The 11,200-nt window shown below is 57.1% G+C and overlaps 2 protein-coding genes across 3 annotated transcripts in view; both read left to right on the forward strand.

Moving 5' to 3' along the window:
• The window catches only part of ZNF524 (zinc finger protein 524), a 3,186-nt gene extending 790 nt beyond the window's left edge, over positions 1-2,396 (forward strand). The window contains exons 1-2 of one of the 2 annotated variants that reach the window (XM_024755156.1): positions 162-754; positions 1,341-2,396. In XM_024755156.1, coding sequence (XP_024610924.1) covers positions 1,380-2,165 — 786 coding nt within the window. In that variant the 5' untranslated portion in view covers positions 162-754; positions 1,341-1,379 and the 3' untranslated portion in view covers positions 2,166-2,396. Of the gene's footprint in view, positions 1-161; positions 755-1,340 lie in introns of those variants that run through there. The other variant, XM_024755155.1, reaches the window with a different exon arrangement.
• A 1,561-nt stretch (positions 2,397-3,957) lies between these two features.
• ZNF865 (zinc finger protein 865) overlaps positions 3,958-11,200 on the forward strand; it is an 8,217-nt gene continuing 974 nt past the window's right edge. Inside the window, exons 1-2 of the mRNA XM_024755214.1 lie at positions 3,958-4,113; positions 10,487-11,179. Coding sequence (XP_024610982.1) covers positions 10,513-11,179 — 667 coding nt within the window. The 5' untranslated portion in view covers positions 3,958-4,113; positions 10,487-10,512. The remainder of the gene's footprint in view (positions 4,114-10,486; positions 11,180-11,200) is intronic.

Consider the following 11,200-nt stretch of genomic DNA (forward strand, 5'->3'; position numbering starts at 1 on the left):
CCGCCGCCCCCGCAGGGCCCGCCCCGCGCAGTCGGTGCTCACGGGCGCGCGCCTACACCGGGGTGGAGGAGGGCGGGGGTCAGGGGCACCGTTCCAGAGTCCCGTGTTCTAGTCCAGGCAACCCCAACCGAGCGAGCCGTGTGATCATGGAAAAGTGGCTGCCGTTCTCTGGACCTTAATCTGTGTGCTTGTTCCAGTGGGGTGCAGTGGCACCTGTAACCCCTAATCCTAACTGCACCTGTGCTCTCCTCCCCCTCCACTTTATTACTCCCCAGTCCCATGGTCCCAGGCTTTGCTGCTGATAGTGGTGTTGGTGATGGTAGTTCATTTGGTGCTTACTGTATATATGCCGACCGACAGCCCTTCTGTATCCATTTTACAGAGATGGAAACTGGCTCAGATAGGCAAAGCCACTTGTTAATGAACGGTAGAGCTGGATTCAAGCGCAGGACTAAGCGACCTATGATGTCCCTTGGGTCCATTACTTCTCACTCCCTGGGCCATTGGGGTCCATGAGATCAAGTCTTGGCCCTGCCGCGTACCGCCAGAGGGAGCTGGGGCAACTGATTTCACTTTCCTGTGCCTTGGTTTCCCCACTTGCAAAATGGGCGTGATATACCCTTATTCAGAGAGTTGGTGTGAGCCTTAGCTGCTCACCGTGAAAATAAGAGCTAATATCTCCTGAGCACTTTATGTGCGAGTAGGTGGAAGTATTCATCCTGTTTTGCAAAAGGCTTAGCTGGCGCTCAGAGAGGTGAGCACCTTGCCCAAGGGCACTACACAGAGAGTAACAGACTCAGGAATCGAACCCAGAACCTCTGGCTCCAGAGCCCACACTCTTTAACAGCTCTGATATATGTCCACATCCACAACTTAGGGGCAAACATCACCTGAGACCAATCCCTTTCTTCTTCCAGTCCTGACCCCCCTTCTCTCCCTCTGTCACTTCTGTCAGAAGGAGGGACAAAAACATTTCTGAGCCCTCTGTAGCTCTTCTGTTTGATGGGTTCTCTGTTTTGAGGATCGAAATACTTGCCTGCACCCTCAGTTGGACTCTATCCTCCTTGGAAGATTTTTCTGTATTTTGGCTCAAGTTGACCCTGAATGTCTAGGAGGGGTTAGGGAGGTCTGGGAGACACCTGTGGGGCTCAGGGCAGTGCCTGTTTACCAACTGGTACAGGATTATCTTACTATTTTACCCACTAGTGTGGCTTTGTGCGTCCAAGTGAATGTTGGCCACGCCCAGGTCGACAGACTCGGACCCAGGGATGGCGAGGTTTTGGGGGACAAGGGCCCTCCATACCCACCTGCACTGACGGCTACCCCTTCTCTCCTCTTAGCCCGGCTCCAGTGCCCAGACCCAAGCCCCCCACTGCTCAATGGACACGCCCAGCCCAGACCCGTGGCCTTCGCCTTTGCCCGGGGAAGAAGAGAAACCTCTGGCCTTACCTCCTTCTGTTCCCCGGGGCCGCCGAGGCCGACGTCCCGGGGGGGCCACCTCCTCGAATCGGACTCTTAAGGCCTCCCTCCCTCGCAAGCGGGGCCGCCCCCCCAAGTCGGGGCAGGAGCCCCCACTGGCACAGGGGGTGACAGCCCCGGTAGGCAGCGGCGGTGGCAGTGACCTCCTGTTGATCGATGATCAGGGTGTGCCCTACACAGTCTCTGAAGGGTCAGTAGCAGGCGGGCCCGAGAGCTCTGGCCCTAAGAAGGCCCCGCACTTCTGCCCGGTGTGCCTTCGGGCCTTCCCCTACCTCTCCGACCTGGAGCGCCACAGTATCTCACACTCAGAGCTGAAGCCGCACGAGTGCAAGGACTGCGGCAAGACCTTCAAGCGATCCAGCCACCTGCGGCGGCACTGCAACATCCATGCCGGCCTTCGGCCCTTCCGCTGCCCGCTCTGCCCCCGCCGCTTCCGAGAGGCGGGCGAGCTGGCCCACCACCACCGCGTCCACTCCGGGGAGCGCCCCTACCAGTGTCCCGTCTGCCGGCTGCGCTTCACCGAGGCCAACACGCTCCGGCGCCATGCCAGGCGCAAGCACCCCGAGGCCATGGAGGCACCCCTGGGTCCTCGGGACCCAGGACCTGAACCACCGTGGGACGACGAGGGTATCCCGGCCACGGCAGGGGCCGATGAGGAGGAGCTGGAGGGGAAAGAGCTGGCTTGACCCCCACCCCCGGCCACTGCTCCCCAGGCCAGGTTTAGAGCTGGGCGCTCAGCTGGCACTGAACCTGGGCAGGGAAACTGGGACACATTCTTGTCTGGTAGTCTTCCTGTTGTGGGAGAAGGTCGAGGGTGAGGACGTCCACTTCCGGGTCCTGCAGCCTTCTGCCACCCTCCCTCGGACTGACAGGCCTGTGGAGGCAGGGGCTGTGGAAATAAATATCTGCCTACTGGCTTCCTGTGTGTGTTCCGTGATGATCCCAGGGCTGGCGCCCCTCTTCTCCTCCCTTCAAATGTTCTTCCCCGCTGCACCACCCCCTTGTCATGTGCCTCGTTAGCTTGGCGCTAAAGACTGGCTTGGGGGAAGATTTTGACGCTTCTCCCATCTCCAGTGGACCTCAAAGCACTCCCTCTAAAGATCCACTCTTAACATTGAACCTTCTGTGCAAACGTGACTCTAGGTGCCCCGCCAACCCCCGGCGCCGTTCTAACCAGATTCCCGGAAATTCTGCAGCCACCACTTTGGCCCATCTCTGTCCTGGCACTGTTTGCAGAGAAACACTGAGTTGAGGGTTGTGTGCGGCAGTAACAACTTTGGTAGGGCCGGAGGGGCGGGGCTAAGGACTCATGAGGCGGGGCTGAGGCTGAGGGGCGAGGCTTGTAGGGCAGTTAGGTGAGAACTGTGGGCGGGGCTGGCTGAGAGCTGGCTTGGGGCTTAAGGAGGTGTAAGGGTTGACGGGCAGAAATTGAGAGCATTTAGAGGGAATGGATAGCGTTTATCTGAGGGGAGGGGTTTCAAGGGGAAACTGCAGGAGAGCAAGGTGTTAGGAGAGGTAGGACTTGAACTGTTAAGATGCTGAGCGGTGGGTATGACTGCTATGCAGGCCAAGGGGAGAAAAGGGGGTACCTAAGAGGAGTAACGAAGGAAAGCCCCTGAGGGAGGGGGCGCTTAGGAGGAAGAGCTGAATAGAATCGGGCTTAGCTGCTTGAGGTGGGGCCGAGTTAGGGGAGAGGTTTACAGAGAGTATACGGAGGGACCGTGTAAGGTGTGGTAAAGCTGTGGTTCGAAACTTCAGCCTGCATCAGAATCACCTGAAGGGTATTTTAAAACCCAGGTCCTTAGGCCCTACCCCCAGGGTCTCTGATTCAGGAAGTCAGAGGCAGGGGGATCTGAGAATTTACTTTTCTAACAAATTCTCTGGTGATGCCAATACTGCTGGTCTCCAAACCATACTTTGAGACCCACTGACTTCAGAGAACGCTTTGGAAGTTCGAGGCAGAATTAATTTAGCGTGAAAGTCATGAGAAAGGTGGGACTTAAATGCTATGGACGGAAGGGGCGGGGCTTAGACGCAGGGGCGCGGTTCTGCCTAAGGAGCTCTGAGAGGAGGGGCTTATGAGGGAGAGCTGGAGTTCTAGAGATTAGGGGATTGGAGGCGGGGAAGAACAGGGTAAACTTTACGGGGTTGGGTCGAGGAGGACGGATTCTGAGACGACGGGTGGGGATTATGATAATTAACATCTGAAATAGGCGTGATTCGGGGACCAGGGCGGGGCTTAAATGTGAAATTTACATGAGGGGCGTGGCTTAACCGGATGTCCGGAGGATGTGGGCGGTGTCCTAAGAAGAGGCGGGCGCACAGGACGCAGGCGCACTATGCTCAGCTCGCCCACAGGAAGCGGCCGGGTCTTCACCCGCCCGCTGTCCCGTGCCAACGCGCAGGCGCACTTCCCCTTCCCGGTCGCCGCCGCCGCCTCCTTTTTCCGCTGCTCCACGCCGGCGCCGCGGAGACGGGCGCGATTTCCGCTTCCGGGCAGACGGGCAGGCGGGCGGCGCGGGGCTGCCGGGGAGGGGGAGGGGGCGGCACTTCCGGTCGGGCCCTCGGGTCTCCCCGGAGCGGCGGCGCCTCCTCCGCCTCCTCGGCTTCCTCCCGGCGGAGACCCCGGCGCCGGTGAGTGACGGGGCTCGTGGCCCGGGGTCCCGGGGGCAACGTGGGCGGGGGGCCCCGCCCTGGCCCGCCCTGGTCCCCAGAACGTTCCCATCAGTGCTTCTCCCGCCGAGCCCGCGCCAGGGGCCCCCCAGTGACTGCTCCCCCAAAAGGCTACTCCAGATATCTCCCCATTAATGCCCCCATGTAGGACAGCTGCCAGAGCGCCCTCATTCGTGGCGATGCCCCCAACTGCTGCCAGGGCCCCCCACTGAGGCTTTCTCATAGGATCTCTTCTACATACCCCCCCACCCCGTCATTGCTTCCTCCAGGACAGCCCCCAAAATGCCACCGGCATTGCCCGTCCCCATGCAGGGCAGCTGCCCGTGAACCCTCCCTTTAGTATCCCCTGTAGGTTGCCTCCAAAGAGTGTGGCATTTGTGCTTTACAGCAGATCTGTCTCCCATTATTTCTGTCTACACACAACAGCCCCCAAAGCTCCTAACCAGCGCCCCCCCCCAAAACGCCCCCTTCATTAGTGTAAAAATACTTTGCATTCTGGTCAGTGGCCAAGAATGCCTTCTTTCATTCTCCAATTCCCCCCCCCAATAATTCCCCTTGAGAATAATCCTTTCAATCACCGACACCCCTCACCCGCCCCCCCCATAAACAGCTCCGTCTAGAGTTGTGCTCTCACACCCACATCCTCTCCCCCTTTAGGTAGAAATGGCTGCCAGTTTAGCCCCAGGCTCCCATGAAACACTCTCACCCCACCCTCCTCCGGGTCAGCTCCTGTCTGCCGTGCTCCCACAGAGCAGTGCCCTACGTGAGGCTTTACCTCTCAGGATGCTGTCTTCCCCTGCCCCTGGCAGCTCTCATCCTGACCTTCCACTTCTCACTCCCTTCTCCTGGACTCCCTGAGGAAGACTCCCAGCTCCACTAGGGCATGACTTTTTTCCCTAGACATTCATTCATTCGCTCTTTACAGAATGAATATACACTGTTCTAGGTCTAGGACGTACATCCATGAAAGAGAGAGACACACACAGTCTTTGTTTTGTGGGTCTTTACAGTCTAGTTGAGGAGACAGATCAAAAGCAAGCAAACAAACAAGACCAATGCTGTTTTCTGGGTTTTCTGAGTCTTATTCACTTATTCACTGAAGTTTCACTTCAGAGGTGAAACCTGAATTAGCAGAGGCAACTTCGCCATGTAAAGATGTGGGTGAACTGTTCCAGGCATCCAGGCAGAGGAAGAGCACGTGCAAAGGCCCTGAGGTGGCCGTGATCGTGATGATCAGAGGGGCGGCAGGGGAGGCCAGTGAGGTTGGAGCAGAGGAATTGAAGGGAAGAACGAGGGGAGAGAAGGTTTGATCTCATAGGGCCTTAGAAGTGAGGGCATTGTGATCACTCACCTGGCCTTTGTCAGCTCTACAGAGCCCAGAATGTTCTACATTTGTTCATTCTTTCTTTTGTTCAACAACTGTTTAATGAACACCTATACACACTGGGGATGCAGCAGAGAACAAAACAGACAAAATCCCCTGTCTTGGTGGAGTGTATATGCCAGTTCATGGGGCACAAAATTAAAAAGCAAACTACAAATGTTTGTGTGAAGAAAATACAGTAGGATAAGGGCATAGAGTTACAGGGGCTGTGGTGTCAGAGGGCGTGGCAGGAAGGCCTCTTTCAAGAGATTCCTGTGATCCTCTTGTCACCCCCCCCCAGAAAGCCACACACCAGAAAGTTACACCTGTGTGTAAACTCCTCTCTTGGACAGCTGTGGCCCACCAGGGGGCTGCCTTACTGCTCCCCTCCCCCGAGAGTGAAATGGTTACAAGGATGAGCCCTGGATCCCACCAGCCGTCGTATCTCTGAGCAAACTATTCCCTATTTCCCAGGCTTCATTCCTTCACTTATTTAACAAATACTTGAGACAGGCCCTGTTCTAGGTCCTGGGGATAGAGCAGTGAACAAAACAGGTACAAAATCTTGACTGCTTGGACCCCGCCTCCTAGAGTGGGAGCCCAACAGCAAGAAGACAGACACAGACCATATGGTTTGTCAGATGATGCTGACAGGACAGGAGAGAAAGGAAGGAGGCTGGGGTGAGCAGGAATGTTGGTTTGAGTGACAGGTTACAGTGGTCTTGGAGCACCTCACTGAGAAGACAGCATCTGAGCAAAGACGTGGAGGAGGTGGGGGAGTGAGCCCCTTCCAGGCAGAAGCAACAGCCAGTGCAAAGGCCCTGGGGCAGGAATAGAGCTGGCACGTTGGTGGAGCAGCCAGGAAGCTGCTGGAGCTGTGGAGGTCATCTCTGACGCGCTTTAAGATGGTGTCACTGAAGGTTTTGAGTGGAGGAGTGACAGTGACATGGTTTGGCCTTAGTCCTCCTGTCTACTAAATGTGAACAGTAGTAATGCTTATCTGATGAGTCTGTTGTGAGGTCTGCTTGAGACAAGCCACATAAGACACCTAGTGCGGTGCTGGTTAGCATTCAGTAAATGCCAGCGGCTAGTCCTGGGGCTGAGTGCCAGGGAAGTGGATGGGGCAAAGTATCTTTCCAGTATAAGGTGGAGAGAGGGCTTTCCTTTATTTTGGAGAGAGAAATACGCGAAGACAGCATGGGAATTCCCTGGCGGTCCAGTGGTTAGGACTCCACTGCTGTGGGCCCGGGTTCGATCCCTGGTTGGAGCTAAGATCCCACAAGCCATGCAGTGCGTCCAAAAAAAAAAAAAAGGAAAGACAGGATGTTGTAGGGGTAACAGCGCGTACTCTGGAACCCCACTGCTTGCCTTCAACTCATGGCCTTGCCACTTGTTAGTGGTATGACTTTAGGAGATTAATTGACCTCTCTGGCCTTCAGTCTCTTCCTCTGTAAAATGGGGTTAATAATCCTAACCGTCTTCTAGGGTTATTGGGAAGATGCATTGAGTCGACACATGTAAAGAATTTAGGAGGGTACTGGACATGTAAAAAGCACTTGGTTCAGTGTTACGTGTTACTACTATTGTTATTACAGACTAGAGTTTCATCACAAGGCAGCTTTGTTGTACCAGAATGGCCCACAGGTCCTGGCATCAGAGAGACCTGGAATCTAATACTTGCTTTCCCCTCCACTGGCTACATGACCTTAGGGAAATGACCCCCACTTCTCCTCAGTTTCCCTACGTATAAAATGGGTCCAACATGGTACAGCACTATTATGAGGCATCAAGGTGATGGTACGTGTGAAACTGGTCAAACAATAAACACGAGTTGTCATGATTGTGATTGCGGTTGCTGTGGGACTCCGGCCCCTTGGGAGGGGTTCCCCCCATCACACCACTCTGTGCATGAAATCCATGGCCATCTTCCCTTAGAAAGATAGCAGTTTGAGGCTTGGGTCCCCTGAGAAAGGAAATGTCTCTCATTTACCATTGGAAATAGTTGTGAGCCTGAGCAGTTGTGTCCCCCAGGAACACCCACTGTGCCTCTCCCAGCAGCAGTCCTTCAGCATCTGCCCACCTGCCCTTGGGGCCCTCTTCGTAACCTCACTTCCACCGGAATTCATTCTCCTGGGAACACCCTGCCAGTATCAGCTCCATCTCCACTAAATGTCCCCCTTCCTCCCTCAGGTAGTTCTGGCCAGCATAGTCTCATCCCGTCATTCATTCAACAAATACGTATCAGTAGACATCTACAGCTATAAATTTATCTCTGAGCACAGCTTTAGCTGCATCGCCTGTTTTGGTATTTTGCTTTTCCATTTCTTGTTCATCTAATTTTCCTTGTGATTTCATTGTAGACCCCCTGGTGATTTGGGAGGGCGCTGTTTAATTCCCACATTTCAACAAGTATTTATCAAGTACCCACACTGTGCCAGGTGCTGTGCTAGGTGCTAGGGGCCCAGTGGTGAACAAGACAGGCCAAGTCTTCACTGTCTTAGGTGAGGAGGCCAGACAGTAAATATACAGCAAAGGAAATATACGCAATAAGTTGGTGGCAATGACTGTGGTGAAACAAATGCGTCAGGATGAGGGGCTGGTGAGTGGTGGGGTTAGAGGTCTTCCCTCTCTTGGAGATAACATCCGAGCAGAGACCTGAAGGAGGCACGGGAGGGAGCTTTGAGTTCTGGGGAAGAATGTTCCAGGCAAGAGGGAACGGCCTCACCACATCACTTCTCCATCTGTTCAGGATGGTAAATACCTCCCCCAGCCACGTGGCCCCTTCTGTGAATGCCCCTCATAATGCAGAGAGCACCCACAAATAAGGCTCCTGTCCCCATAGTTCCACCCTCCCCTTCGTCCTCCTCAGGGAACAGTCCTGTGTGTGTGTGTGGTGGTGGTGGTGGTAGTGGTGGGGTCCAGCCACAAACTTGCTCTGTGACCTTGGCCAAGTCACTTGCCCTCTCTGTGCCTCTGTTTTGTCAAATGGGGATAACAAGAGTCGCCGTGTCAGTCTCACAGGACTGTGCTGGGGATTCAGTGAGTTAGTGTGCGTGACCTGCTTGGAAGGGTGCTGGCCTGTGGGAAATGCCCCGGCAGAGCTAGCTGTTAACATGTGCTCTGATGGAGGCGAGCCAGGGCGGGGCTTCCTTCCTGGGACCCCCTCCTCCCATGCCCCCACCGTAGCACCCTAACTGCTCCCCTACTCCCTGCACCCTTCCTCCATGTACTTTCTCCCTGTCCCCCAGCCCAGCCCAGCACCGTCTCCCAGACTCAGGTTCTGCCCACAGGCTTCCACAAGCACCCAGGCACTCCTCTGCTTCTTCCGGAGATCAGCTTAACTAGGGGAGTGTGAAGGCCATAGGATGTTGAGTCTCATCCAGGGACACCCAGAGCTGGAGGCTAAAAATACTGACCTCCGGGCAGGTGTGGAAGAGACACTCACCTTTCACCTGTCTGGGGAGACAGCCAGATGGATGGGGGTTGATGGGCCCTGGCGTTGGTAGCCCCCACTGCCCCCTGTGGTGGGCTGGGCGCAGAGCCAGCGAAGGGGGATGGCGGCCAAGAACCATGGCAGACCTTGCGGGCCCTTCTCCCACTGGCCTTCCACCCGCTTAGTGGAGGCGTTGCCCGAAGTCCCTGGCGGGTCTGAGGCTCAGATCAGTTGCAGGAGACGAGGTTGGGGGGTGGGCAGGCAGGCATGGACAGCTGCAGCCTGCAAGTGGGAAGTCCTGTAAAGGAGGTGCCCAGAGAGTAACTGCCATCCTGGACGGGGCAGGAACCCCGCACCCCCAGGGGCAAGGACAGGAACCCACACTCCCGGAGCATCTGCCATCAGGCTCCTCCTAGGTGTGCGATGTCACTGAAGGTACAGATGGCTCCAGGGGCTGAATGAGCTCTGCCAATGGCTGTGTTTCCTTACCTCCTATTTCAGCCCCCTGAAGCCCCCCTGCCTTCTGGGGGTCACCGCCCCCTTGTAGAAGTGGAGAGGGTGTGGGTCAGGAAGGAGACGGGACTTGAACCCAGGGCCGGGGCCCACGTGTTTCCTGCTGTCAGGCTGCCCAGCTGCACTGCTGTAAGTTGTTCCTCCAGGCAAGCAGAGTCTCTTCCTACCCAGTAAGAAGAGTAAAAGAATGCCCCCTCCCCACACTGCCTTCATCCCAGCTGTCCTCATGTGTCCTGATTTCCTCTTTGTGCTACTAGCAGTGGGAGGGATAACTAGAGTCCCGTCCAGTGTGCCGGGAAGCATCCACCGACACACATAGCTTGCTGGGTCCTCACAGCAGCCCTGTGAGGTAGGGATGTGCTCTGTCACCTTCATTTGTAGATGAGGAAATCCAGGCACAGAGAGGAACTTGTCCTTGGTCACACAGCTAGAGAATGGCAGGGCTTAGATTCAGATCTGGCATTCTGGCTCCAGAGGCCACCCTCTTAACCGCTCTGATGGAAACTTATCATTTGACAAAGGCAAAACCTGAGGGGATTGAGAGCAGGGGGCTGGGGATAGTGTGTGTGTGTTGGGGGTGAGGGGGCTACAGAGCAGAGGGCCTGGGCAGACCCAGAGTGGAGGCCTGAGAGAGTGTGCACAAGGGAGAGAGAGCAGAAGCCAGGGATGCTGGAAGAATTAGAATCTGAGGAGAGGAAGTCGGGGGCCTGCAGGGTCTGCAGGGTGGATAGAGATGTGTGAGAAGCCTAGAAAAAAGGGGAGAGAGAGAAGGCATCCGAGAAACAGCAGGGAGACGAGGAGCGAAGAAGACTCAGAAAGGGGACAGGCCAAGGGGGAGAGGTCAGTGGGGCCAGCGGAGCCAAGAGGAAGGCTGGCCTGTGGGGTGGAAGGACAGAGGGACGGGTGAGCAAGGCCGGACGAGGAGGGAGCGGATCTCGAGCCGGTGGGTGTGCGTCTTCCAGTGCCCGCAGCTGGGGGACCCCGCGCGAGGCCCTGCCTCCTCAGCCCCGTCCTCCTCTCTGCAGGGTCCCCCATCTCCCACCCGCCCAGGATGGAGGCCAACGCAGCGGGCAGCGGCGCCGGGGGCGGCGGCAGCAGCGGCCTAGGGGGCGAGGACGGGGTTCACTTCCAGAGCTACCCCTTCGACTTCCTGGAGTTCCTCAACCACCAGCGCTTTGAGCCCATGGAACTGTACGGGGAGCACGCCAAGGCAGTGGCGGCGCTGCCCTGCGCCCCCGGGCCCCCGCCCCAGCCGCCGCCCCAGCCGCCACCCCCGCAGTACGACTACCCGCCCCAGTCCACCTTCAAACCCAAGGCCGAGGTGCCCTCCTCATCCTCGTCGTCCTCGTCGTCCTCTTCGTCGTCGTCCTCCCAAGCCAAGAAGCCCGACCCGCCCCTGCCGCCCGCCTTCGGGGCGCCCCCTCCTCCGCTCTTCGATGCCGCCTTCCCGGCCCCGCAGTGGGGCATCGTCGACCTCTCGGGACACCAGCACCTGTTCGGGAACCTGAAGCGCGGAGGGCCGGCAACCGGGCCGGGGGCGACGCCGGGTCTAGCACTCAAGCGGCACGTGAAGACGCACTCCGCCGACCTGCTGCGCCTGCCCTGCGGCATCTGCGGGAAGGCCTTCCGCGACGCTGCTTACCTGCTCAAGCACCAGGCGGCCCACGCGGGCGCGGGCGCGGCGGGGCCGAGGCCCGTGTACCCCTGCGACCTGTGCGGCAAGTCCTACTCGGCGCCCC

Source organism: Neophocaena asiaeorientalis, unplaced genomic scaffold (assembly GCF_003031525.2).
Source record: "Neophocaena asiaeorientalis asiaeorientalis breed wild unplaced genomic scaffold, Neophocaena_asiaeorientalis_V1.1 scaffold694, whole genome shotgun sequence".
Classification (NCBI taxonomy): Eukaryota; Metazoa; Chordata; class Mammalia; order Artiodactyla; family Phocoenidae; genus Neophocaena; species Neophocaena asiaeorientalis.